The 27,185-nt window shown below is 44.0% G+C and overlaps 2 protein-coding genes, 1 long non-coding RNA gene and 1 other non-coding gene across 6 annotated transcripts in view; 2 read left to right on the top strand and 2 right to left on the bottom strand.

Annotated features, from left to right (window-relative positions):
• Positions 1–4,539, top strand: part of UBE2J1 (ubiquitin conjugating enzyme E2 J1) — a 29,520-nt gene extending 24,981 nt beyond the window's left edge. For both annotated transcript variants that reach the window (XM_003986371.6, XM_019830949.3), the window contains exon 8: positions 1,222–4,539. In XM_003986371.6, the coding sequence (XP_003986420.1) occupies positions 1,222–1,500 (279 nt within the window). In that variant the 3' untranslated portion in view covers positions 1,501–4,539. The remainder of the gene's footprint in view (positions 1–1,221) is intronic.
• Positions 4,540–8,464: 3,925 nt separating this feature from the next.
• The window catches only part of GABRR2 (gamma-aminobutyric acid type A receptor subunit rho2), a 44,701-nt gene continuing 25,980 nt past the window's right edge, over positions 8,465–27,185 (top strand). The window contains exons 1-2 of the mRNA XM_003986370.5: positions 8,465–8,766; positions 16,170–16,276. Coding sequence (XP_003986419.3) covers positions 8,579–8,766; positions 16,170–16,276 — 295 coding nt within the window. The 5' untranslated portion in view covers positions 8,465–8,578. The remainder of the gene's footprint in view (positions 8,767–16,169; positions 16,277–27,185) is intronic.
• On the bottom strand, positions 9,895–25,227 carry LOC123385462. Of its 2 annotated transcripts, none has more exons than XR_006598006.1 (4): positions 24,856–25,227; positions 24,208–24,302; positions 23,694–23,853; positions 9,895–12,463 (listed from the first exon to the last, which is right to left on the bottom strand). It is a non-coding gene; the product is annotated as an uncharacterized LOC123385462 (long non-coding RNA). The 2 variants fall into 2 exon arrangements; XR_006598005.1 differs by having other exon boundaries at positions 23,694–23,792; positions 24,856–25,222.
• Positions 19,701–19,789, bottom strand: LOC111560683. The gene has a single exon (XR_002742676.1). It is a non-coding gene; the product is annotated as a small nucleolar RNA SNORD116 (small nucleolar RNA).

Here is a 27,185-nt window from a genome sequence, read left to right as displayed (position 1 = left end):
TACTTTAATGTTTTATATTTACTCAGTTTTTATAGTTATTCTGAATAAAACATGCATTCTTATTTTTTATTTGAAAGGGTGTTGACACAAATAGAACCAGTATAAAGTTGTTTTCAGTAAAAGAATTAAAGGCCATTGGGTTATTAAGAGTTAAGGTATCTAGGGGTGCCTGGGTGGCTCAGTCGGTTGAGCATCCCACTTTGGCTCAGGTCATGATCTCACAGCTTGTGGGTTCGAGCCCCGCGTCAGGCCCTGTACCAACAGCTCAGAGCCAGGAGCCTGCTTCAGATTCTGTGTCTCCCTCTTTCTCTGTCCCTCCCCTGCTCATGCTCTGTCTCTTTCACTCTCAAAAATGAATAAATGTTAAAAAAAAATAAAAGAGTTAAGGTGTCTATATAAATAGAATTCATATTTTATAGAGCTTTCTTATCTATAAACTGTTATTCAAGATTTTGAATTGCTTGGTACCACATTATGCTTGACCGCCTAGGCAGTCATTGAAAGGAGAGAAAGCAGTTGATACCTTGTGCTTTGTGGGGGTAACTAGTATGCCTAAGTATGCTTTACATACATAAAGTAACACAATTCAAACACACAGTAAAGGGTTCTTCTAGACTTGTGTTCAGGTGACAGGAGTTAGGAGGAAGGATAAACCTGGTTTGAAAACTACATCTGATTTTTACAACAGTACTGCTGCGAAGAATGCACGGTTTGAAATTATGCTCTATGCTCCATGATTGTTGGTGGAAGCATGCTGATATAGTAAGATCATGTTGGAAGAGATCTGGTTCATGAAAGGCACACTGTTAGGAGTTAAACTTTTTTTTGCCATTTAGGATGGCAGATTTTCTAGCAGAAAAGAAATCACATTGCTTTCTTCCTTGGCTCTCCTACAAGAAGTGAGGTGTCCAGATGCTTAACAGATATTGCTGGAGTTACACCTGAAAGAGAGTAGAAGGCCTTCTATAGAGCAAATGGCTAAACTCTATCCTCGTCTTATTTGTTGCTGATAAATTTTTCCTCCACCTGGTGAGTACTCAGAATAAGTTGTGTTGTTGGCTTATTCAGGAGGGTGAGTAATTAGTCCCAGCATTCAGCTTGGTAGTTTTGCCTTTAGTTGTATTTTAGTGCTCTGAGATTCTGTGTACTCTTGAATGGACAATAGATATATATACAAGTTTTCTTTGCCAGTTTCAAACAAAACTCCCTAAAATTTTCTAGTACGGAGCCCAGAACCCCTCAGCAGCATCCCTTCAACAACCTGCTCAACCTGTAGCTAAGAATACCTCCATGAGCCCACGACAACGCCGAGCCCAGCAGCAGAGTCAAAGACGGTCGTCTGCTTCCCCAGATGTGATCCAGGGCCAGCAGCCAAGAGACAACCACACTGATCATGGCGGATCCGCTGTCCTGATTGTCATCTTGACTTTGGCATTGGCAGCTCTTATATTCAGACGAATATATCTGGCCAATGAGTACATATTTGACTTTGAGTTATAATATTGTTTTGTGTCTTAAGAGCTGTGACTCTGCTGCTTCATTAAACATTCTGCATTGGGTATAATCTAAGAATTGTTTACAAAAAGATTATTTTGTATTTACCCTTCATTCCTTTTTTGATCCTTATAAATTCAGTATAAATATAGCTAGACTTTCAGACTATATCCTGCTTAGTTCAAGGGACTGAAGTCACAGCCCCTTGTCTCACCATATGACCTGCTTTACAGGGAAATAACTTATTGTTGTTTCTCATGCCTCGGCTTCTTTTTTGTAAATTTGTGATACTTTTCTGTATAGCCCTTTGACATTTTTGGATAAAAGATGGTGTTTTAAGTTCCAGTGAGTATTACTAGTTACTCAGTACCATTTATTGAGTACTCTATTTCTACTTAGGTAGAATGATAACAGGGATAAGAGTTGAAAAGGGAAAGCAGAGCTCTTCAAATAGTTTGCTGAGAATGTCATTCATAGAAGATGCACTGGAATTGCCCATTCTGTGACTGACTTTGTGTCCTAAATGTTGTTCAGTGAAAGTAACAATTTCAGTCAGTTATGAGGAAATGAGATTACATTTTTGTTCCTGGATGTTATTTGAAGAGGAAAGGATGCTTTGAAACCACTTTGATATGCTGTTATCCCATTCTCTCCCAAATATACACAAAATTTAAAAATAAAAAAGGAAACAACCCTCCATAGATTTTTTTTTAAGGAAGGAAGGGTCCAAGCCAGAAATCAGTTGATTTTCTTCCAAAAGTCAAGTGGAAGGATCTTCAGATTTTAATGTTTGCTCTGCTTTGAATTGTATATCTTTTGAAGGTATTACATGTCTAGCTTTGTAATCACTATAAATGTAATTATTCCAGGAATATGCATAATGTTGAAATATTTTATGTACCGTTTCAATAGAAAAGCTCAGGGCCCAAGTAACAGTGATAGAAATGAGAAAAACCTTTACTTAGAATTCTCCACCTAATCAAAACCCAAGAAATAATTGTCAGTGCAAATCAATATATAACTTAGTGCTAGCTAACTTCACAGATTCTAGTAGGTAATTTTATCATCATAATGCCTGATGAGAACATAGAATCACAGAAAAGCATTGCCTTCAGCATGTTTGGTAACAGCGTTGAGGGCACTCTTAAGAGTATTTGTTAATGAAGATGTAGTTTTTAAATATAGGCAGTCCCCAGCTCTCAAATAGGTTATGTTCTAAGGGTGCATTTGTGAGTTTTTTTTTTACAACTCAATGTTGTAAGTGGTGTTCAGGTTCTAGACAAGTCCACAAAAGTTTGTCCATAATGTATCTTGAATACTTTGGAGGGTGGTGTTCATAAAGTCCTTAGTGTAGTTTTAACTAACTGAAATTATGGGCAAGATAGAAACAATTTGTAAAATGCTATTAAAGGCAAATTTAATTTTTATTGCTGCTATGGACTTTGGGTCTGTTAATTATTAGACAAAATTTCTATTTTCATCTGCTAGCCATTTTCCTTTATGTCCACATCTAAAATAAACATACTGTATACTATTATACAATACATAACTGTCTAAGGATTAATAAATTAGCATTTTAAAAGTGTTTACAGATTGTTTCTGTTATATCTACAGCCAAAGTTAGTAAAGTTTTAAAAAGCTCAAGGACTTTATGAAGACCTCATATGTCAGGAAAATTAAAGGTTACCATTTTACAACTTTACTGCCATGGGAAAGCACATTCTGAAGTCTTGGTTTGGAACACAAAATACTAGAAGTAGTTCAGTGGTCTCCTAGCAAGAAGTCACTGACCCTTGGGAAGACCAGATGACCTTATCACCTGAGAAGAAGAAAGTCCCCCTGCTTTCAGCCTTTGATTGTAGATGAACCGTGTGCTAGGAACAATCTTCCCTCCGCTTCTTCTCAGTGAAACTTGAGCCAACCTCTGGATCTACGTGATCCTGTTGCATGTTTCCAACGGAGTGTACCTATACTTTAAGATTGATTAAGCCAAGAAGATTTTGAATTGTGCAGATGCTTCTCTATCTGATTTGCCTCTCCTCCCTCACCTGTCAACTGATAGGTCACCTTCTTGTTTGTATTGGGATGTTTTAAGCACCTGATACACGTATCTGAAAAGTGGCATATTTTTCGCTCCTTCCCTTTCAGCTCACATATGCTACTTAAAAATCCTTAAGTTGTGAATCTGATCCCCATCGTGGAGTTGATGAGCAAAATTGATCTTTGGGGCTATTCTTACTCAAATGCCACTTGAAGAGACTCTTCAGAAAACAGTTGTTTTTAAAGCCCCACCTTATCCCTTTAATTAGAGTGTCGGGACAAAACCAGATATGTATCTGGTTGGTGAAGGTTTAGGACTCCTTCCCCCAGTCCTCATGTTTAGGTAATTCATGGCTTTTTCTTTGACCAAAAAAGCACATGACTACATATCAAGGTAGTTAAAATAGCATGTCAAAAAAATATATAATGTCTGTATCACCTGTAACTGTTTAAGCCAATGAAACCTTTCAAGTTTTATGTATTGTGGGGCTTTTATGTAGCACTTTACATTTTCATGCTGCTTATTGTTTTGTTCCACTGAAATAAATGAATTTCATCAAAATTCTCACCTAATTTTTTTAAAAAAACCTTTAAAGTTGTTTATCATTTTGACTATGGAAATATAATAGTTCCTATTTCAGGAGAATAAGAAATCTTTTTGTTATTTTTGGCTATGAATAAACTTTCTGGTATCTTGAGACCTCCCATTTTTATAGACCAGAATCTGTAAACAAATCTCACACATTTGGACTTACTTGGGCAGAAACCTAGGCTGAAGTACTGAAAAACCTGTATTGTTCCATCATTTGCAAGTAAGTATATGAAAAGCGAATGCATTTAGTGAACCTGCCTCTTAACAAAGACTAATGTGTACATTGACATGTGTACTGTTTAAGACTTTGTGGGAGGCTTGTACCTTGCTCAGAAGCTGTTTGGAACGCCTCTTGAACAGTTGCCTTCAGAACTAGTTTGAGCTGCTCAATAAAACCAGTGACTTTATTCATACCGTGTTTTGACCAAAGGTGGTATTCTTTATGTTATTCGGCCTTCTGTCCGTTCTACCTCCTTAAATATTTTTTCCCATCTTACCACTTCGTGCTCACTGCCATTACCCTAATGAGCCTTACTCTCCTCTGAATTAGTGCAGTAACCTCTAACAAGTCTCCAGTCTTACCCCATTCCTCACACTGCAGCCGGTGTCTTCTTCAGTGCACAGATCTCATTCTGTCTTTTAAGCCCACAGCCTCAATGTAGGTCATAAGGCTGTGTGTAACCAGAGTCCCACTGTGCTCTCTGGCCTAATCTGACAGCTTACTGGGGCCTTTCCACAGCTCAGCGTGAGCACTGGGGCCAGTCCTGTTTCCTGAGAGAACTGAGCAAATGTTAAAGTTACACATCCCCTGTCTTACACCACGTATAAAACTTAAAATGGACCTAAGACCTTAGCATTAAGAGCAAAAACTGTAAGATTATTAAAGTAAAACATACTAAATCTTCATGACATGGGTGAGGCAGTGGTTTCTTAGATACAGGACCAAAATCACAAGCAACCAAAGAAAAAAATATTTCATCAAAAGAAACTTTTTGTGTTTCAAAGAACATCATTAATGACGTGACAAGAAAGGAGTACTTGGTGGCTCAGTTGGTTAGGCATCCAACTCTTGATTTCAGCTCAGGTTACAATCTCGTGGTTTGTGGGACTGAGACCCACATCCGGCTCTGCACAGAGAGCACGGAGCCTGCTTGGGATTCTCTCTCTCCCTTTCTTCCCCTCTCCTGCTTGCACGTACTCTCTCTCTCTCAAAACAGATGAACTTAAAAGTGAAAAGATAACATTGAATGGGAGAAAATATTTGCAGATAATATATCTGATAAGAGACTTGCATCTAGAATATCTAGAGAACTCATATAACTCAATAATAATAAAAAAGAAATAACCTGATTGAGAAATGGCAAAGGATTTGAATAGACATTTGTACAAAGAAGATACACAAATGACCAATAAACATGGAAAGATGCTCAACATCAGTCATGAGGGAAATGCACATCAGAAGTACAGTAAGCTGCTTCACACCCACTATGATGGCTAGAGTAAAAAAGTGAGGAATTGGAGAAATTGGAGTTCTTTTCCATTGCTTGTGGGAGTGCAAAATGGGGCAGCCCCTTTGAAAAACTTGTAGTTCCTCAAAAGTTAAGCAGAGTTACCATATGACCCAGCCATTCCACTCCCAGGTATATTGCCAAGAGAAATAAAAACATGTTCACACAAACTTGTACATAAATATTCATAGCATTATTGTTAGTAGCCCCAAACTGGAAATCCAAAAGCCCATTGACTGAAGAATGGATAAACAAGATGTGTTCTGTCTCTACAATGGAATGTTATTTGGCAATAAAGAGGAATGAAGTTATAATACATACTGCAACATGGATGAATCTTGAAAGCATCATGCAAGAAAGAAAGGATGGAAGGGAAAGAGGAAGGATGGAAGGAAGGAGAGAAGAAGAGAAAGAAAAGAGAAAGAAAGAAAGGAAGAAAGAAAAGACAACATGCTGAGTGAAGCCAGACACACAAGGCCACATATTGTATAATTACATTTATATGAAATGTTCAGATTAGGCAAATCCACAGAGACAGAAAGTAGATTGGTGATTGCCAAGGGCTGAAGGGAAGTGAAGGGAAGGAGGAGGTATGAGGTTTGTTTTGGAGGAGATGAAAATGTTCTAAAATTAGATAGTGGTGATGGTTGCACAACTCTGAACATACTAAAAACCACAGTTTTAAGAGGTAAATTCATGACATGTGAATGATATTTCAGTAAAGCCATTATTTAAAAAGTTACAATTGTCTCCAACTGAGTTTTTCTCCATCCTGTGATCACAATAATTGAACTACTGAAAATAAGAAAGATTAAAAAAAAAAAAAAAGATAGGGCCTAACATTGTATTCAAATGTATCCAAAACAAAACAAATATTTCTTGAAAACCAACAATATCTATGAACAATTCTAGGGTTCCAGCCAGTCCTTTTATAGGCCTGTTTCAAATGGAAGAGAGGAAAAGAGTGATCTTTCGAACAAAATCTACAGAAAAGAACTTTAATGGGTCTCATCCCTTTCCCACTAAATCTTCAGGAGCAATGTGACTTTTTAAACAAATTACCTGGATAATTCTGAGAAGTGGCCAGATTTGGGAATCACTGAATTAGTCCCCATACTGAATTATTCCCACTCCCAAATTCCTGTTTAACTCCTGCAATTTGGCTTCCTGCCACATCTTTGAACTGAAACTACAGTTAATCGAAGTTTGGAGATCCAGCTGAAGCTGTTTTCTGCCTTCACTTCCTCACATCACTCAAACCAGAAATTCTTTGGTTTTCATAGTCACCCTCTATGCTTTTGTTCGGGCTTCCCATCCATCCATTCGAAGTATAGGTTCCAGTGCACCTGGCTGGCTCAATCGGTAGGACATGCAACTCTTGATCTTGGGGTTGTGGGTTGGAGCCCCACATTGGCTATAAAGAGTACTTAAAATAAAATCTTAAAAAATATATATATATAGATTCTCAAGGTTCTACACTTACACTGGGACTTCTATTTTCCTGGAAGATCTCACCCTTTCTTGTGGTTAAACTACCACCATACACTGAAGGCTCCAAATCTATTTCTCCAGTCCAGACCTTTCTCCTGAGCTCCAGGCTTCTCTACACTCCAGCTGCCTATCGGGCATCTGGAAGTCCCATGATACCTCACACTCCACAAGTCAAAAATCTATGTCCTCTCCCCCAAATTTGTCTACCTCTAATGGATATCGGTTAATGGTGGTACCATCCACCAGCCATACCTCCAAACTAGAATTGTAGATAACACTGTTGACTTCTATCACCTCCCATTCTGTTCAGTCAGCAAATGTATTCTACTTCAGAAATAACTTGACCATCTCATTCTTCTGTCCTCTTCCCTCCTCTTCTTTCATCTTCCCTTCCATTAGGGCAAGACCTCACCCTCCTTTGTTATTACAACTCTTCTCCCATCCAACTGATCCCAGTTAGGAATTCCTTAAAAAAATAAAGTGGATCATGTCACCCCACTTTGCTTAGAGAATCAAAAGAACTTCTTTTGATTCCTTCTTACATAATAAAACCCCAATTCTGTTTCAGTTCTGGCTACTGTTCTTCCTGACCTCCAACCTCATCTCCCTACGTCTCTACCACACTAAACTCCTCTCCATCTTGAACACAACAGGCAAGCAATAAGTAGTCCTTAAGCATTTTATTCCTTTCAGTAGATTAAATATAACCACATACATCTTTACACTCCTAGTGTTCATAATTCCATATCCCAGGATAGGAATCAAGCCTAATTTATGATGAAATTATACATTTTAGGATTGAAGACCAAAATTAATCTGATGCTCGTGATAGGAAGAAGAGCTTACATAATCATGAATTCCCCTTCGGTGTACGGGTTCCTTCAAAATCAAATGTCTTTTCACTGAAAAAAAGATGTGTATGTGGGAGGAAAGCAAGCATCCACGGCCATAGACAAAGCATGATTTCTCAGATGGAGAAATAAAGCAACCTTGTGAAAACAGGTCATTTGTGTGTTTACTCAGCATTTCCTAAGCACATTCATGCACTCCTCTTGTCCATCAGGTCTTTCCTGCAAATCTGCTCAGAATCCAAGCTGTCTCCCTGGTGGATGTGACAGACTGGTTTTATGCAGCCAGAGGGAAGGATTAATGATCTCAGCAAAGAGCTGGCATATTCAAGAGGTTTAAAAAATTTTTTACGTAACAGTTTTAGCCAAAGCTGCTCTCGGACTCAGCGGCAGCAGAATTTCACAGGAGGACAAACTTGTTGACTAATGGCCAATCATTAGGCAACAGGGAGGGCAAAGCCTTGGTGTTTGTGTCACGCCTGAGGGGTGGGAGGTGGGGTGGGTCGAGCTTCACTATCAAATACTGAATCGGAAAAATCAGTCTGGCCAGTCATGCCCTGGCAGCCCCTCGGAGAAGTACCATCACAAAGCGACAGACTGAATCAATGGTTCAGCCCAGGGGGGTCTGCCCCGCTGCAGGTTACTGGCGAGCAGCTTCTGGTATCATAGACAGTCACAGAATGCCTTATTTCACAAGACTCATTTTGTTCTTGTTTTGCCTGGCGGCTCTTGTGGAGAGCAGAAAGCCCAAGAGGAGGAGATGGACAGGGCAGCTGGAAACGCCCAAGCCAAGGTAAAGTTGTGGGGGGCAGAGGGGGGAGGGAGGTCACTTGCAGCAGCAGCAGCAGCAGCAGCAGCAGCAGCAGCAGCATAGTGGGATGGCTCCCAGGAGGGCCAGGGGTTACCTCGTTTCTATCAATCTATTTCCAGCCGGAGGTAGACAGGGCCACCACCTCACCGAAAACAGCCTCTCTCGGGGTACAAATATGCTATAGTGTCACAAGCCACGAGAGAGCAAAGCTAGACTGGGTCGAGCATTTTCTTCTAGTATCTGTGTTCTGCCCAAGCATTTTGACTTAAGGCAGGTAGTTGAAGATTTTGTGGGTCAAATATCCTGTACTTCTCCGATTGTGCTGCTTTGTTTCTCAGGATTACATCCTGTAGGGACCATAGGTGGCCTGCTGAGTGATTGCACTCAAGTACTTTGGAGGGGGGCCTGTATATAGGAATTTAGTTTGAACTACTAAGAAAACATTGTAAATGGAAGTTGTCCCCTTTAAATTATTTGACTGGGGGGCACCTGGGAGGGTGCAGCCGGTTAAGTGTCCAACTCTTGATCTTGGCACGGTCATGATCTCACAGTTCATGGGTTCAAGCTCCACACTGGGCTCTGTGCTGATGGTGCAGAGCCTGCTTGGGATTCTGTCTCCCCTTCTCTCTAGCCCTCCCCCACTTGTGCTCTTTCTCTTTCAAACTAAATAAATAAACATTTAAAAAAAAAGTATTTGGGAACAACTTTATAATGGTATCGGGTTTCATTTCACTGTTTTGAATCTTCAAAAGGTATTTGAAATTTGCTAGGTTATCAGGAATACATGTGTGGACAACAGGAATTGCCATTTCACGATGTAATGGAAACGTTTCCAAGATACTGGTGAGGCAATCAAAATCATCACATTACAAATCAAAGTTCCCTATTAAGTTTGTTTGAACTGATGTACAAAAAATGATACTCCAGGCCTGATGTAGACGTGACTATTCAGAAGAAAAGAGCAACCAGCTAAGATATAAACACCACTTGTGAGATGCTACACCTGTTTTCCATTCTACTAAGTGTTGTGTGAACTAGTGATTATGAATATAAAATAATATCTTGAGACCCAGTTTCTAGGTCACTGGTTTTTATTTTTAATTAGGCACTGTTATCGCTGACAATTTTTTGAAATTGTACCTATATGTGTATTTACTTATAAATTATATACATGTACTGTTATAAACATATATACTAAAGTAAAATGATTGCTTCCTTATTTTTAGATAAAAACTGTCAGTAAGAGTTACAATCTCTATCTTCTGTGTCCCAGCGGACCATCTTAAACACCCCAGGGGTGTGCTGGCTTTGGAGACTGCTCCCTGGGGGATATATGTGCTCTGCAGGGCCTGATGCTACCCAGGCAGAAAGCAAGCAGATAAAACTTGTCCATGATGCCGGGAAAGAGGCACTGCTCTGGAAGTCTTGCCCTGGTTATCTTGCCAGGATCACAGGCTTTTGGACTGGAAGGAACCTCAGGGGTCACGTGAGCCAGCAATTATTCTGCGTTCTAATTCTGTGACATGTGAATAGGTATTGTGTGAAAAGGGGGCCTCAGGGTCAAAGAAACTTGGGAAGCTCTGGTTCAGACGATTTTAAACATGTCTCTATAGCAGAGCTTCTAGAACATTTATTATGCAAATAGACATTCTGAATCTCGAAAGGGAAAATAAATTATGCAGTTTCTCAAACAAAACAAAACAATACAAAACAAAAAACCAACCCACTTTTTTGGACTATCTTGTGGGAGTCATAGTTTACAGAGCACATATTGGGAAGCGCGGACTCATTTACGGATGCTGAAAAGTCAGCTCTCAGGCGTGGGTAATTCACACAGCTGGCTAGTGACTCCACAGGACTAGAATGTAGGTTTTCTGATCTACCCAGCCTGGAGGAAAAGCGTTATATGGAATGGTCTATTCCCTAAGAATGGTGCTAGGGTTCAGCACAAGCCCCTCAGGGATCCTCAGGGATCCTACTCGGCAGCCTGGGCTGTCACATCTGTCACTCCCCAGAAGACCCGCAGTCATTCCCAGACACCTGCATGAGCTTGGGGGTAGATTGAATCTGACCCTTAGGGGTAAGGGGAGTTTCTTGAAATCCATCCCATGAGATACTAAGGTGGAAGAAAAGATGAACGTACACATTCAACAAATATAAAATAATTATCGCAGAGGGGCTGGGAAAAAAGATAGAGAAAATGTCATATCAGGAAACATGGTTCTAAGCCTTTCTAAATTTTTTTTAATGTTTATTTATTTTTGAGAGAGAGAGAGAGAACGAGAGCAAAAGCTCTGTGCTGACAGCAGAGAGCCTGATGTGGGGCTTGAACTCATGAACCACATCATGACCTGAGCCAAAGTTGGATACTTAACTGACTGAGCCACCCAAGAGCCCCAAAATGACCTGAAACTTTACTGCACTTATCTCTGTAGGGTCACTTCTTTTCTTTGAAGTCCTGTGTCCCCCACCCTGCAACCCCACACGGTCATACACACACATACCACATACCATACATAGGATTTCACACAGTGTCACACACACCACACGCACATGGTCTCACACACACAGTCATCCCTTCACGTGTAAGATATATGGTCACATTCACACATACAATCACACACACCCCTACACACTGCTGTTAGGATCTCTTCTAACCTATATACCTTCCATATCACTGTGGCCAAGGCACCCTTACAAAACAATTATTCTGCTCAGGAGCTACCTTTTCAAAAACTTCTGGTTTTCTGATCCTTTGTGTCCCTGTTTACTGAATTGCTGCCACCCGAACCTGTTTTCTCTTAGCTATTTGATTTGTTCTCTTCTCCCTGCCTTTCAGCCTCCCAGCTTTCTCCCAACTCCTCCCTGCATGCTACCTAAGTTGGCCGCCTGACCACATGATTGCTTTCCTACAGGAGAGGCCCTTTTCCCCGGAGATCTGAAAATGCACCTCGCTCTAGACTCCGAGGTCTGGGCTCTCCCTGGATGACACTCTCTGGTTCCTCCTGGTCCCAGAGCTGGGGGGCCCCTTCCATATTTCCTCTCCTATTTGCTGCCCCCCTTGGTACTGCTTGCCCTTGGCTGTCCTTCTCTTGGTCTGCATCGTGGCTCAAGTTGTGCTGGGCCCAGGAGCAGTTTTGCTTTCCTGCTGCCCAGTGACCTTCATCCTCCCCAGAGGCCTGGGAAGGAAGTGGTGCCAGAAAGTCAGGGAATCCAGGTTCAGGCCCTGGTTCTGTGGCTCTCTGGCCATGGCCGTGTTTCCCAATCTTTCTGAACCTCATTTCTCCTACTGAAAAGGGGTGATTTTGAGACCTTCCCCACTGGGATGATGGGGTAACTAGAGCTCGGGGTCTGCACAGAGAGGGGGTGATTCATACAGGCGTAGTCATTTTGACTGCAATTATTGTTACCAAATAAACTTCAACACAGTGGTGCTAGCCCTGCTTCTTGAAGGTGTAGTGAGCACATCATTCTTCTCTCCCCACCCAAGGCTGGTTTGAGGTCCTGTGGAGGTTCTGGCTGCCCCACATGGGGCTGGGACTCAGGGTATGACCCCTGGAGTCTGAAGTCTTTGGTCCAAGGCATCCAGGCGCTGAAAGGATGAATTGAGGGCATCTGGCTCACACAAATAGCTCAAGGCTGGAGATACTAGTGGCCTGACTTATCAAATAACTGGTTCCTTAAAAAAAAAAAAAAAAAAAAGACTCAACAATGGCATAGGCATTCCAATCTCCTCTGTCCTGCCAGGGTGCTGGAGTTCTGGGACTTCTATTCCCTAATCTGCCCCTCTAAATGGATATGAAAACTGCTGGCCAGCAGGGATTTGCTCCATGTGAGACAGAGGGGTAGTGTGCCCGTTGCACTCACAATTTAATGTCTGTGATCTGCTAAGCCCTTCGGCTGAACTCTTCCTCTACCTTTCTGGGGTGTCGAATGTGGCCTGTCACACAGTCGCTGGGCAGGCACTGGGCCCGGTGCTTCTTGACTTCTGGAGCCAGGCTTGGGGCAGAGACTGTGAGAATGGAAGCTCCATGGAGGCACCCTGACGGTGACCACCACACTTCAAGGGGACTGAACTGGGTTCCATATTCCAGCTAACCAGGAGGAAGACTTCTCTCCGATTGGCTTGTCTAAAAGCAACTCTGATCATGGCTTCTTCCTCCAACTGCTTACCTTCAGTGTTTTCCTGTTGCCTTTGGATAAAGACAAAATTCTTAACATGATCTTCAAGGCTCTGCCCGGCCTGGTCCCTAGGTGCCCCTGCAGCCCCACTCTGTCCATTTCAGTGCCTCGCCCTTCCTTTTCCCTTTTATTGAATGCCCACTCCTCTTTCAGCCTGGGTCACCTCAAAACTGGTGTGTCTTAAACCAAACTATGGGTGTGTTGAATTTATTTCATATTTAAAGTTTATTTTGACAGAGAGAGAGAGACAGAAAGAGAGAAACAGAGAGTGCAAGCAGGGAAGGGGCAAAGAGAGGGGGAGAGAGAGAATCCCAAGCAGGATCTGTACTGTCAGCACAGAGCCTGATGTGGGGCTCAAACCCATGAACTGTGAGATCATGACCTGAGCAGAAACCAAGAATTGGATGCTTAACTGACTGAGCCACCCAGGCTCCCCATGAGTATGTTGAGTTTCAGTGCCTACAGGATAGCTACTGGGGATAATTAGACAGTTGGATAAAAGGTCTAGAGCAGGGGGTACAGATTTAGGAATCCTCAACACGTTAATGACTATTGAAGCCACAGCTATAGGCGAGCCTGCCAAACAGGGTGTAGAGGGAGAAGAGAGGGCAGCTGGGACAGGGCTCTGGGGACACTAGCAGTTAAGGGATGGGCTGAGGACGAGGGGGAGACTGCAGTGGAGATTGAGAAGGAACCGTCAGAGTGATATGAGGAGACCCCAATGCCGGGTCTGGAAAGACCAGGTTTCTAGCAGAGGCATGGCCCTCCGTGTGGCAGAGAAGCCAGCACCCAGCAAGAGTGCCTGCAGGGCCTCGGGTCAAGCACAAGGGGCGCAGGGCGGACTTGAGTGAGGGGTGGCAGCAGCAGGTGACACACAGCTCTCTGTGTGGGGGATCATTTATTAGGAGGGGGAAAGAGTTTTATTTTAAAGAAAAAGTTTAAAGATGAATATAACTGCCACACCTGTACTGCTGCCACTGTTTAATACATTTTGCACGAGAAGGACGTGCGGTCTAGACAGATATTCTGCTTAGGGGTCAAGGTGGGAGAGACTTGAACCCGGTTTGAAGGCTGACGAGAATAAGCCATGGACGAGGGAGATGCTGAGGAAGTTGGGGCGATGGTGATTGAGGGCAGAGGTCAAGGGCTCTGGGAAGAGGGTCAGGCACCTCTGCCCAACCGCCAGGTACTCTAAGAACCTATGAGTGAAAATACTACTACTGCTCCTGCTCCCGAGTTGCCCCGTCCCTGTTTTCACCTTCTCCCTGAGAAGCTCCAGGTGGCCTTCAGAGAATAGTTGGGAGGTCTGGAGCTCCAGGTGGCTCCTGGGCTGTAAGGTGGGAAGCCCCAGCTTATAGGGGAATCTGCTTCTTGGGTGGGGAGGGAAGTCGGGGCAGACTAACCTTTAGGCCAGCACTGCAGAATAAAACTTTTTGAGACCGAGGAAAAGTGATAGATCTGCACTATCCAATATAGTAACCACCAGCCTCATGTGGCTATGAAGCACATAAGTATGGCTAGTAGAACTAAAGAACTGAACATTACTTTTATTTCATTGTAATTGACTTAAACAGCCACATGTGGCTAGTGGCTACTTTATCGGTCAGCCCAGCTTTAGAACTCCATCAAATTGCACTATCTGGGCAGAGCTGATAGAGAATGAAAGTTAATGAGGATTTCACAGAAAGATGTGTCAAAGAACAGAACTCAAAAGAGGAAACATGTTACTTCCCTCTTATAGAGTTTAAACAGGAAATATGCCTATTTCTCTAAAAAACATGAAGTATGATAAGAATACTGAGAATAAAATAACGATGTATATATAAATGAACAACAAACATCCAAAACAAAATCCCTTCGTTTACTTCTAAAATCCTTAAATATCCTACACATAACGCTGACTTCTTATAAGGCTGTTTAGTTTCTTCTGTCAAGAATTAGATCTCACAAACTTACAAGAAGACCATGGGGGAAGGGGAAAAAAATAGTTTCAGAGAGGGAGGCAAACCATAAGGGACTCTTGAATATAGAGAACAAACTGAAGGTTGATGGTGAGAAGAGGGGAGAGGGGGAAATGGGTGATGGGCGTTGAGGAGGGTACTTGTTGGGATGAGCACTGGGTGTTGTATGTAAGTGATAAATCATGGGAATCTACTCCCGAAGCCAAGAGCACACTGTATACACTGTATGTTAGCTGACTTGACAATAAATTATATTTAAAAAATAAAAATAAAAAACATTCATAGAAAAAAAAAAAGGAATTAGATCTCACATCTTGTTAGACCCAAATCCATCCATCCTTCTTTCCTTCCTTCCTCCCTCCCTTCCTTCCTCTCTCCCTCCCCTACTCTCTCCTTTTTTTAAAATCTTAGAATTCTTTTTTTTTAACTCTTTAAAAAAATGTTTATTGGGGCACCTGGGTGGCTCAGTCGGTTAAGCGTCCGACTTCGGCTCAGGTCATGATCTCGCGGTCCGTGGGATCGAGCCCCGCGTCGGGCTCTGTGCTGACAGCTCAGAGCCTGGAGCCTGTTTCAGATTCTGTGTCTCCCTCTTTCTCTGATCCTCCCCTGTTCATGCTCTGTCTCTCTCTGTCTCAAAAATAAATAAACGTTAAAAAAAAATTTTTTTTAACGTTTATTTACTTTGAGAGAGAAAGAGAGAAGGGGAGGGGCAGAGAGAGAGGGAGAGAGAAAATCCCAAGCAGGCTCTGTGCCATCAGCACAGAGCCCAATGCGGGGTTTGCACTCATGAACCATGAGATCACGACCTGAACCAAAATCAAGAGTCAGATGCTTAACCGACTGAGCCTCCAGGCACCCCCATCACAAAACCAGTATTACAGTAACATAAGAGAAATGTTTAAAAAGAAATATATATATATATATATATATATATATATATATATATATATATATATATATATATATAAAATCCTCCACCATTCAACCCAACTGCTGTCATCCAATCATTACCTTACAAAGGCTCTGCAAGGGTCTGGTTCTCAGGACTGACTATGAGGGTCTGGGGAGGACAGGGTGGGTCAGGAGGGGTGTGTGTGTGTGTGTGTGTGTGTGTGTGTGTGTGTGTGTGTGTAGCCTTTGGTGGATGGAGAAGAGATGTCTAACAGGTAGCTTCTATAGGGAGTAATCTCCCCATATGCCTTTGTGGGTCGTTGGAAAAACATCTCTTGCTTGTCTTTGCAGTCACCTATATAAGAAGAACCTTGATGTGACCAAAATCCACAAGGGAAAACCTCAGCCACTTCTTAGAGTGGAGGACCATGATTTCTCCATGAGGCCCGCCTTTGGAGGTAGGACTGAGTCCCCAGGGGCTGCCTGCTGCCCTGTCCTGCTCTGTCCTGTTCCCTCAGGCACAACCCTCCCTCGGGGCCCCAGTTTTCCCACTCACAGTCAGATAAGCCCAAATCGGCTTCCGAAGTCTCTCATTTCCTCAAGGAGAGAAGAGTTGGAAGGAAATGAGCTAAGAAGGCTGTTGGCTGAAGTGTTGCTAATGGTTAAGATGTCTACAACCGGGGCGCCTGGGTGGTGCAGTCGGTTAAGCGTCCGACTTCAGCCAGGTCATGATCTCGCGGTCCGTGAGTTCCAGCCCCGCGTCAGGCTCTGGGCTGATGGCTCAGAGCCTGGAGCCTGTTTCCGATTCTGTGTCTCCCTCTCTCTCTGCCCCTCCCCCGTTCATGCTCTGTCTCTGTCCCAAAAATAAATTAAAAAACGTTGAAAAAAAAGATGTCTACGACCAGAGTGGACCTGCCTTGCTGCTGCCAGCTTTCTTTTCCTAAAACATGAGCCAGCCTGGAGAGTCTGGACACAAAATGGCTCCCCTGGGTCAGCCACCATTCCCAGTGATTAGCTGGGAATTTGGGGTTTTGAGGGCCACCTGCCTTTCAATGCAGCAACAACAATTTAACCCATGATGAGTCCCCTCATAAACTTGGCCCCTAAGGAGCTTTGCTGCTTTGCAGTCAGGGATGGGTGGCCAGGCTGGTGGCCGTCCTTTGTTTCCAGGAATTGGAGAAATGCCACAGGAAGGCCAGGAAAGGAGCCATCTGCTCTCAACAGGCGGGGAGTGGGGTAAGAATAGCAGAATGTGCAAGATGTGCCCTGCCAGCAACCGCCCCCCCCCCACTTGTGTACTTGGGAAACTGAGGTCTGGTGCATTTCAGCCAACAGGTACTGGCCAAGGCAGACCTGGGTAAGCTGGCTTCCCTTTCCCTTTATCTCTGTTTCCAGATCTTCTCTTAGGGCCTTGGGGCTGTAGGGGTGACCTGTAGGCAAGTCACAGATCCTCTCTGAGCCTCTGTTTGCTGGTTTGCAAAATGGGAATTGTAATCCCTACATCTGGGGTTGTTGTCAGGATTAAAGGAGATAATGTATGTAAAGCCCTTGACACATAAGGATTCACGTCCCTTTAGAAAAACCCAGCTGTCAGGTCTGCCTCTTGTGTGACTGTTATGGGATTAGACATTAATTCATCCCAGGGGCCTTTGCATTTTAAAAGGCCTCAAAGCCTCTCACTCAGTTCCCTGAGCTCTGACACCTGCAGAGCAGGAAGAGAAAAGTAGGAGGCAGATTATGGTCCCATGTGCCTTCTTCCTGCCCAGGAATGTTGTTCATCACTGGCTCAGGTCAGGAGGTTACCAGCTCCCCCAGGGCTCACCATGATAATGCCCACAAGGAATTTTATGAAAATAAAGTTTTCCTAAATAAGCCACTCTAAAATAGCTGTATCTGCTCCAAGAGGTCTAAGTGAGACATTCCTGTCACAAGGAAGATCCACCTTGCCTTTCTGGTAGAGTGTCAGTTAAGTGGCTAAGACAACAATACACAATGGCATTAATGACAGCACTTTGATACTGGTTTTTCTGCACCAGGCACCATTCTAATCAAGGTATGTACATACAGGATCTTATTTCAGTCCTCAGGACTGCTCTGTGATGTAGATACTATCATTTTTCCCAGATGGGGAAACTGAGGCCTAGAGAGGTGAACTCACTGGGTCAGGTCACACTCCTGCTGAGGTTAGGCCCTCCCTCCTGGCAGAGTGTCTTTTCTTGTACTTTCTACTTGTATGTCCCTCGATGCAGGGCTGACATACCCATCAGGCAGAGTAGGCATAGTGTTAAAGGATCACAATGATATTCTTAGGGACCCCTGAAAATATTTTAATGTATTTAAACACTTTTCTTCTTTTAATGTTTTGTTTTTGAGAGACAGAAAGAGAGCATGAGTGGGGGAGGGGCAGAGAGAGAGAGAGAACCCAAGCAGGCTCCAGGCTCCCATCTGTCAGCACAGAGCCTGACACAAGGCTCAAACCCACAAACCATGAGATCATGACCTGAGCCAAAGTCAGACGCTCACCCCACTGAGCTACCCAGATGCCCCTAAATGACTCTTATCATCTGTAATCTCTGGAAGTATCTGAACAAGGGTTAGAACCAAGAAGATTTCCCTGCAGGTACTCCTGAGGGTCTCCATTCCATCCAGCACCCCATCCTTGGGCAGGGGACACTGCCCAGGTGGCAGGCAGGTCTCTGAGGAAGGAGACTGGCAGACATAGGTGACTCTGCAAGTAACAGACTCTGTGCAAGTAACTCCTTACTTGTTGGCAGCCCTGTGCCAGGAGCCTGGTAAGAAGCAGAGCCTGGGCCCAACCTGCCCTCATGCTCGCCCCTCCTGACTCCCTCCCCGGCTTAGCACCCACGCACATTAAGCAGGTCATTTGAACAAAGATGTTGTGAAGTTATGTCTTATTCCTGTCCTCTCTTCCTATTTTATTTCTATAAGAGGGGCTTCCTGAGGATTGATGTTTAAAAGTAGTTGATAAAGAAGAATTTATCTGAGGCTAGATACCCCATGGTGACCTTTTCGGTCTGGAAAGAGAACAGATTAAAAATCTAGCAGCTTCCTAATAATCCCAGGGATCAGTTGAAACAAAAATACCTTGCCTAAGCTCCCAGCTGCCTGATTCATTAGTGCATCCTGGTTAGAGGAAACTCCAAAGACCTGGGGTGTCTCCTCCATTTGTTAGGAGATATGCTGCAATGCAGGTTTTTTTTAATATTTAGTTTTTAAGAAATTGTGGTAAAATACATATAACATAAAATTGACTATGTTAACCATTTGTAACTGTACAGGTCAGTGGCATAGTTATCCAACCATCACCCCCACCCATCTCCAGAATGTTTTCATCTTCCCAAACTGAAACCCCGTCCCCATTAAAAAGTTAACTCCAGCTCTTTCCTTTTTCCCCAGCCCCTGGCAACCACCATTCTACTTTCTGTCTCTAGGAATCTGACCACTCTCGGTACCTCGTGTAGGTGGAATCATACCGTTTTTGCCTGGCTTTTGTGACTGGCTTATTTTGTTTATTTTTATTTACTTATTTATTTTTGTTATAGCCCAATTTGTATATTTCAAGAAGACAAAAAATTAGTATTGTGTACAGTATCTTAAGATAAATTGCCTTTGAAATGGGAGCTTCCTTCCCAGTACTTTGAGGTTTACAAGGCACATCTAGAAAATTTACTTCTGTGGAAACTGAGGACTGCTTAAATTGAATGGCAGGGAGGGAGAGGGCCTGTGGTTTTTCTTTTTGATTAATCGCTCCAACACTGTCCTTTGGGCGACTGAGGGAGTCTCATGTTTTCTTTAGACATCATTAGGCCCCAGAGCTCTTGCAGGACAACTTTGACGCCGTATGAATTCTGCCATCTTGCCAGCACTGATGAGAATGACGGTAGTGAGTTCTCACTCAGGTTTGTGCAGCTTTAAAAGAATGCAGTTGAGGAGGGAGTCATCATCAATCTGGCTTATTTCTTTTAACATAATGTCCTCAAGCTTCACCCATGTTGTAACATAGATCAGCATTCCCTTCCTTTTTAATAATATTCCACTGAATGCATAGATCACGTTTGGTTTATCCGTTCATCTGTTAGTGGACATTGGGTTGTTTCCACCCTTCGGAAATTATGAACTATGCTTCCACGAACATAGGTGTACGGATACCTGTTTGAGATCCTGATTTTAATTCTTTGGGGTATATTCAGAAGTGGAATTGCTGGATCATAGGGTAGTTCGGTTTAATTTCTTGAGGAACCTCCCCACTTTCTTCTACAGCAGCTGTACTTTTTACATTCCCACTAGCACGATGTTGATATTTGATGCAAATTGTATACAGGGGAGGTATAGGAGGGATGGAGTGTCATCACCCTACTGTGGGTAGGGAAAGAAAAGCGGCTCAGGGGCTGAGGTGTGCTCTCCTTGCCCCGCCACACGCCGGCCTAGAATGCTGAGGAGTCTGGCAGTTCTGAAGTTGGACTTAACCTTCAGGATTGTCGTGAAGGTGCATTTATCAAAGAGGTAGGATAGGCTATCTGTAATTTTGCAGTATCTTTGCTTGATTTATAACCTTCAGATACACATATGGCATATGGGTCTCTGGTTGTGCTCTTGCCTAGAGGTTGACCCGCAAACGTTGTTGCTGTCCATAGACGTCACCTCCTGGCACCTGGCACCAGGGAGGAGAGTGGGCCCAGAAGGGCAAACCTCGAGGTCAGCACTGGCTGGGTTGAGATAGAGTGACTCAGAGAGACCCGAAGACTGAACCCAGCCTTTGACCAGGGGCAGGTTGGGACACCATCTGGGCCAAAAGCACCTTCCCCATATCAGTTTCTAGAACAGAACGCTTCCTGTGTTAAATCCACACAGCAAAGGGCTGAATTCAGCAGAGAAGGTATGCAGCATTGGCTCATATGTTTCCTTGAGGTAACTGCAAACCCAATGTGTCCAGCTTCACTTCATGAGCCTGCCGATTTTCTGTCAGCTTTTTCTTGGGCAACTCAGGCTGGAAGGTGTTGAGCTGGGCTGGGTTTGCCCTCCTTCTCCTCCAAGTCAACCAGCTTGAATCAATTCACCCATTAAACTCTCACTCAGATCTGTCCCCTCCTTCCCCTCCCTCATCCCCTTACGCCACCCATTCTCAATATGCTCTTGGGAGGTGAAAAAAGTCTCAGACGTTACAGTGGTTTGTGGCCCTCCAAAGCTCAATCCTCCCTGACAAAGCTTTTTTCCTTAGTATTTTATTTAAATTAAAATTAATTAAAACCTTAAATTCCACTAGAATTTTCACTTTAGGGGGCAATAAAGGTGAGAAGTTTGGAAGCACTGCTTACGGCAACACCGTGGTTCCCACCCCACTCACGGCCAGGTTCACCTCCTGGAAACATCGCTTCCATGTGCTGCTCCCTCAGAAACTGCAGGCTCCCCATATTCTTCAAGAGGAAATGCAGCCCCTGCTTCTCCCTGCTGGGTCCCAAGACCTCCACAGTCTTCTCCCTGCTACCCCTGACGAGGACTCTTCCCTGCTAGAACGCTTTCTGTCCCTGCACACCCATGCTTGTTTCTGCCTATGAGCATCTGTTCCCAACACCCCTGCTCCATGCTGCCCTGCTTCATCCATCTATCCAGAACCCACTTTAACTCCTCTCCTCTAACATGTGGCATCTCTCGGCTATTTTGAACTATATGACCTTCTGATTTGAAATAACTGCACAGATTCATTCTTTCCCTCACAAGACTGCCCCTCCACTTCAGGCACCAAATGCAAGTCGTCCCCAAGTCACCTGCACTTGTCTGACTTGGCTACAAAATCAGGAGTTCCCACACCCCCTCCGCAGGCTTGGTAGTTTGCTATAATGGCTCATAGAGCTCAGGGGAATACTTTACTATTGTTGGTTCATTATAAAGTAGATTATAAAAGACACAGACGATCAGCCAGATGAAGAGGTAGGCAGTATGAGAACTAGAGTCCTGAGCACGGGGGCCTCTGTCGCATGGAGTTGGGGTATGCCACCTTCCCTGCATGTGGATGTGTTTGCTATCCTGGAAACTCACTAAACCCTGTTGTTTAGGGTTTTATAGAAGTTCCATTCCATAGGCATAACTGATGAAATCATTGGCTATTGGTGATTACCTCAGTCTCCAGTGCCCGCCTCTCCCCAGAGGTTGGAGGGTGGGGCTGGAACTTCCAACACCCTAATCACAAGGTTGGTTCCCCTGATAAGCAGCCCCCATCCTGAAGCTATGTAGGCATCCACCAAAAGTCTCCTCATTAGCATAAACTCAGAATGTTTGGTGGAGGTTTGTGATGAACAAAAAAAGATGCTCTTCTCACCCCTATCATTCAGGAAATTACAGGGCTCTCAAGAGCTAGGAACCAGAGAAAAAGACCAAATATATATATTTCTTTTCATATCACAATATCACAATTTCTGTGTCACCTTGCAAGGTTACTGCCTACTTCTCTAGCTGCATTGTCTCTAATGCGATGACTTCCTAAGGAACTTTCTAGGGTAATTCTGGTGCTTTTCACCTGGGATGATCATTTAGAACCACCCCCATAGAAGATGCCCTCTGTGTTTGGGGCACCCAGATGTATGAGTGCCCCCATGGCTCTCTAAGTGCTTTACTCTGTGGCCTCATCCTTAGCAGGGACTCAACCCTGGACTTCCAAGCCCCAGGAGTCTGGCCACCAAGGCTTCAACTGCTACTCATCTGGCCTTCGTGAGACCCATGGAGCCAGCTTAAAGCAAGGTCGTGGCTCTATTTGAATCTGAGGCCTCCTTTTGAGTGCTCCTTGGACCTCCCTGGCTCTGTCTCTCCACTTTGCCACTCTGGGTGGGCTAGTGCTTCCCGATTACATCTGAGGTTGGGGAGTCGAAGTGAGGGACACAGCTGACTCTCTGGGGTGGGGCTCCTGCAGCCTTTTTCCTGGGAGCTCCTGCCCTTGGAGGAAACTCCTCTGATCCTTCCCTTAGTGCTTGTGGGCTTTTCCTTCTGGAACACAAACCCTAACTTGCCACCCACGCTGTGCTCCTACTCACTCCTTCCCCTGAAATTAATCTTCCCTTCCTGGTCTCTCCCTCACACAGCCCCTTCTCTACAATCCTGCTTGGGGCAATCTCACTGCTTCCCTCACTTGACCCCACCTGAGCCCAAGTGACTAACAAGGTCACCATGCTCTGAAAGGATAGGATGCTGGGCCCGGTAACAAGTCTGTTTGGGGATGTTAAATTTAGGAAATTGTGAGATATCCAGTGGAGACCTCTTTCAATCTTTAACAACAATCAGGCTATTGGAGTTTGGGTCAGAGATAGGGCCCAGGAGGGTGATGAGAGTCAGTCTTTCAGGGAAGAGTTGTTTGTGGGAGGGGCTTTGTTGCAGACACCGCAGAGGGAGGGGTTTCAACAAGGGGTGGGGCGTGGGGTGGTGGTCAGGAAGATTCCTCGACTTAGCAAGCATCCGGAGGGCGGGAGACAAGTAGGAGGTGGAGACAGCTAGTGGAGATGGGGTAGCAGAAGAGTTTGACAAGAGGAAAGTGGCCACCAGGGCATGGGAAATTGTAAAATCTCACTTCTGGAAGTCTCCTTAAAGGTCAGTCGTGCAGCGGTCCTCAAACTTGAGAATGGATCAGCATCACCGCAGTGCTTACAGAGACCCAGCCTCCCAGCCCCCACTACAGAGCCTCTGGCTCAGAACGCCTGTGGTAACACTTGAGAATTGTATTGCTAACAAGTGCCCGGTGAGGCTGATGTGGCTCATGAAGGAAGAGGCCCTGATTGAGTCCAGCCTAGATCCTAAAGTCCTAACACCAAAAATCCTGTTTTAACAAAATACCACAGATGGCTTAAAGAACAGAAATTTGTTTCTCACAGTTCTGGAGACTGGAAGTCTGAGATCAGGGTGCCGTCCGATGTGGTTCCTGATGAGCGTCCTCTTCCTGGTTTCCAGGTGTGGCCTTTTCACTGTGTCCTCACGAGGTTGAGGGAGAGAGAAACAAACTCTCTGATCTCTTCTTACAAGGGCACTGCTCCTATTTGAGGAGATTCTACCCTCGTGTACTACTCACCTACCAAAGGCCCAGACCTCCTAACACCATCATATGGGGAACTAGGCTTCAACATGTGAATCTGGGGACATGAGGGGACACAAAATTTCAGTCCACAGCAGCCACTTCCTTCCGTGGGGTCTCTGCCAACTCAGCACCTGCATAGGCCTTTTGAACCTTTCTTAGTGATGAATAGCTGAGAGGTTTCCCAAAATTGTTAAGCACAGGACCTGCAGCAAAGGGCAAGGCTGCTCACAGGCAAACTTGTTTTCACAAAGAATAGGTGATCAAGGCTGTTTCCTTGGTGAGTCAGCAGTGGAAGGGGAACCCTGTACTTACTGAGGTGTTCCACGAACACGTTCTTCATCGTTTACACAGGGGCAGCTGTGCCTATTCCAGATTCTCCCCCGTCCACTAGGACACTCTCTTGGTCTCTACAAAAATATTTTCTTGAGGTAAGCATCGTGGTAGTGTTCTGTAGGTTCTTTAGCAAATTACCACAAATTTAGAGATTTAACACAGATTCGGACACCTGGGAGGCTCAGCCAGTTAAGTATCTGACTTCGGCTCAGGTCATGGTTTTGCCGTTAGTGAGTTCGAGCCCTGCATCAGGCTCTGCACTGACAGCTTAGAGCCTGGAGCCTGTTTCAGATTCTGTGTCTCCCTCTCTCTCTGCCCCTCCCCCCACTCGTGTTCTGTCTCTGTCTCTCTTAAAAATAACTAAACATTAAAAAAAATTTTTAGGGGCACCTGGGTGGCTCAGTCGGTTGAGCATCCAACTTTGGCTCAGGTCACAATCTCACGGTTCGTGGGTTAGAGCCCCACATCTGGCTCTGTGCTGACAGCTCAGAGCTGAGAGCCTGCTTTGGATTCTGTCTCCCTCTCTCTCTCTGTCCCTCCCTGCCTGCACTCTGTCTCTGTCTCTCAAAAATAAACATTAAAAAAATTAAAAAAAAATTTTTAAACCACACAGATTTATTATCTTACAGTTCTGTTGTTCAGAAGTCCTAAATGGGTCACACTTGGCTAAAATTAAGGTGTCAGCAGGGCTGTGCTCCTTCCTGGAGGTTTCAGAAAGAATCTGTTTTCTTGCCCTTTCTGACTTGGCTGCCCAGATTCCTTGGCTCCTGGCTTTTTTCTTCTGTCTTTAAAGCCAGCAACAGCTGGGTAAGTTCTTCAAACGTTGCATCACTCTGACCTCTTCTCTTTCTTCTACATTTAAGGACCCTTGTGACTACATTGGGCCCATCTGGATAATTAAGGCTGCTCTCCCTATTTTAAGGGCAGCTGAATAGCAACCTTAATTCTATCTGGAACCTAAATTCCCCTTTGCCATGATGCCTAACATTCACATCTGAGGATTAGGATATAAGCAACTCTGGGGGGCCTATCACAAATATATAGAAGGTGAATCTTTACATGTGTAAACAATTATCCTTGAAAACACTACGCAGCTTCTCAGAAGTCTGCCTCATATCTCCTCCCAGCTGGTGTCTCCCGAGGGTAACCATTATGCTGCCTTCTATCTCCATGAATTAGTTTTGCTCATTCTTGAGCTTCATATAGAGGGAATCATACAGTGTATGAAGTGACCATGTTCCTCTTGGAACAGTATGACCATTAGAGAGGTGGTTTTTTGTTTTAGTTTTTTTTTTTTTAATCATTTTAAGTGCCAGTCTGTCTTTCCGAGGCTTCTATACATAGGACCTTGCCTGACACAATAATGCTGCCATTCAGAAAATATCTCTTCCATGTGAAAACCCTTCAAGTCATTGAAGACTGTCCAATGTTTTTAAATTTTGCAAGATCAATATCCCATGTCCTCCGATAGCTCCTGACATGGTGTCATCGCAAAGTGCTCTCTATCCCCACCCACTTCAATAATGAGGTGCTATTCTATGCTATTCACAGGGGTATTCCTGGTTCCAGATGCAATCCTCCCTCAGATGTGATTGGGTCACACAGAGCCAGGGAATCAACCTTCTGTTGCTCCAGATGTCTGTGAAAACCTTTTGTGTGTCCTTCCAAATTCTTTTATGCATATGCAAGTAAATATGCACATGGTCTCTCCCCACCCCATCTTTTGGACAATTGTTAGTTGCTCTACATACTCTTCTGCACTTGATTTTTCTTTCTGACTCAGCAATATATTTTGGGAATCTCTCCCTATTAGTTCACAAAGAACTTCTTAATCTTTTTAATGGTTACTTATTATTCCATGGTATGGATCTACCATACTTCATTTGATCAATGTCTTATTGAAAAATATGTGAGTTGTTTCCAGAATTTCACTATCACAAATCATATATACAAATGTCATTTTGTAATTTTGGCAATCACGGGATTATCTAAATAGATACAGAAAAGCTCTTGATAAAGAGGAACACCTGTTGATGCTAAGAATTCTTAGCAAACTAAGATCTGACAACAGATGAGAAGAAATAAAATCCAGTAGAAAAACAGATGACAAGCAATTCATAGAAGATGAAATTCTGAAGCTACAAGTGTTTAAAGGTGCTCAAACATATTGGTGATTGGAGAAATAGAAATTAAAACAACACTGAGAAAGAATTTTATACCCATCAGATTGGCAAACCTTAGAAAGTTGGATCATGACAAGTGTTGGCAGCCACTGGGCATAAGAGAACCCTCCTTTGCTGTCAGTGAGTGTGACCATGGTGTGTAACACACTGGTCAGCTTTCTACCACAGTCATCCAAGAGACTGGCAGCCTGAGACAAGGACACGGAACCTCTGTAAGACAAGGGGGATACGGGGTTTATTATAGGACCAGCACAGACTTTAGATCTGGACACAGAGGTCATCAGGTGGGAGAGTTTTGCTACTGGAGGCCAAAGGCAGGACCACAGATTTACCAAAAGACCCATGGAGTCTGTTGCATCTCGGCAAACACCAGTCCAGGGGTTGACTGGGCCAAGCACTTCATGGCAGAGGCCAGCCAGCATGGACGCAAGGGCCCTTTTCTCCTCCATGATGCAAGGTCAACTAAGGTGAGAAGAAATTAGAAACAGGACTAGATTGAGCTGCTGTTAGTTGGTAATTGAAAATTTTTCACACTTTGACGCATGATCTTTTTTGCGAGAAAGGTCGAAAAGCTGCCTTTTTTCCCCCACATTTGAGAAGTGAGAGTTAATTATCCACCTTGCTCCCCTGTACCCCCTGACACTGTACATGCAACCTGAAACGTCCTTCTTTCCTTTGCTACCTGTTAGAAGTAACAAAGCCCAGCCCAAACGCTGTCCCTATGGTGACACTCTCTCCAGTGCCTCAGAATTAATCAAAAGCTGTCTCTTTTGT

This window comes from Felis catus, chromosome B2 (assembly GCF_018350175.1).
Source record: "Felis catus isolate Fca126 chromosome B2, F.catus_Fca126_mat1.0, whole genome shotgun sequence".
In the NCBI taxonomy this organism is placed as follows: domain Eukaryota; kingdom Metazoa; phylum Chordata; class Mammalia; order Carnivora; family Felidae; genus Felis; species Felis catus.
The sequence above is the reverse complement of the archived record's forward strand: the minus strand, read 5'-3'. Positions and strand labels throughout refer to the sequence as shown.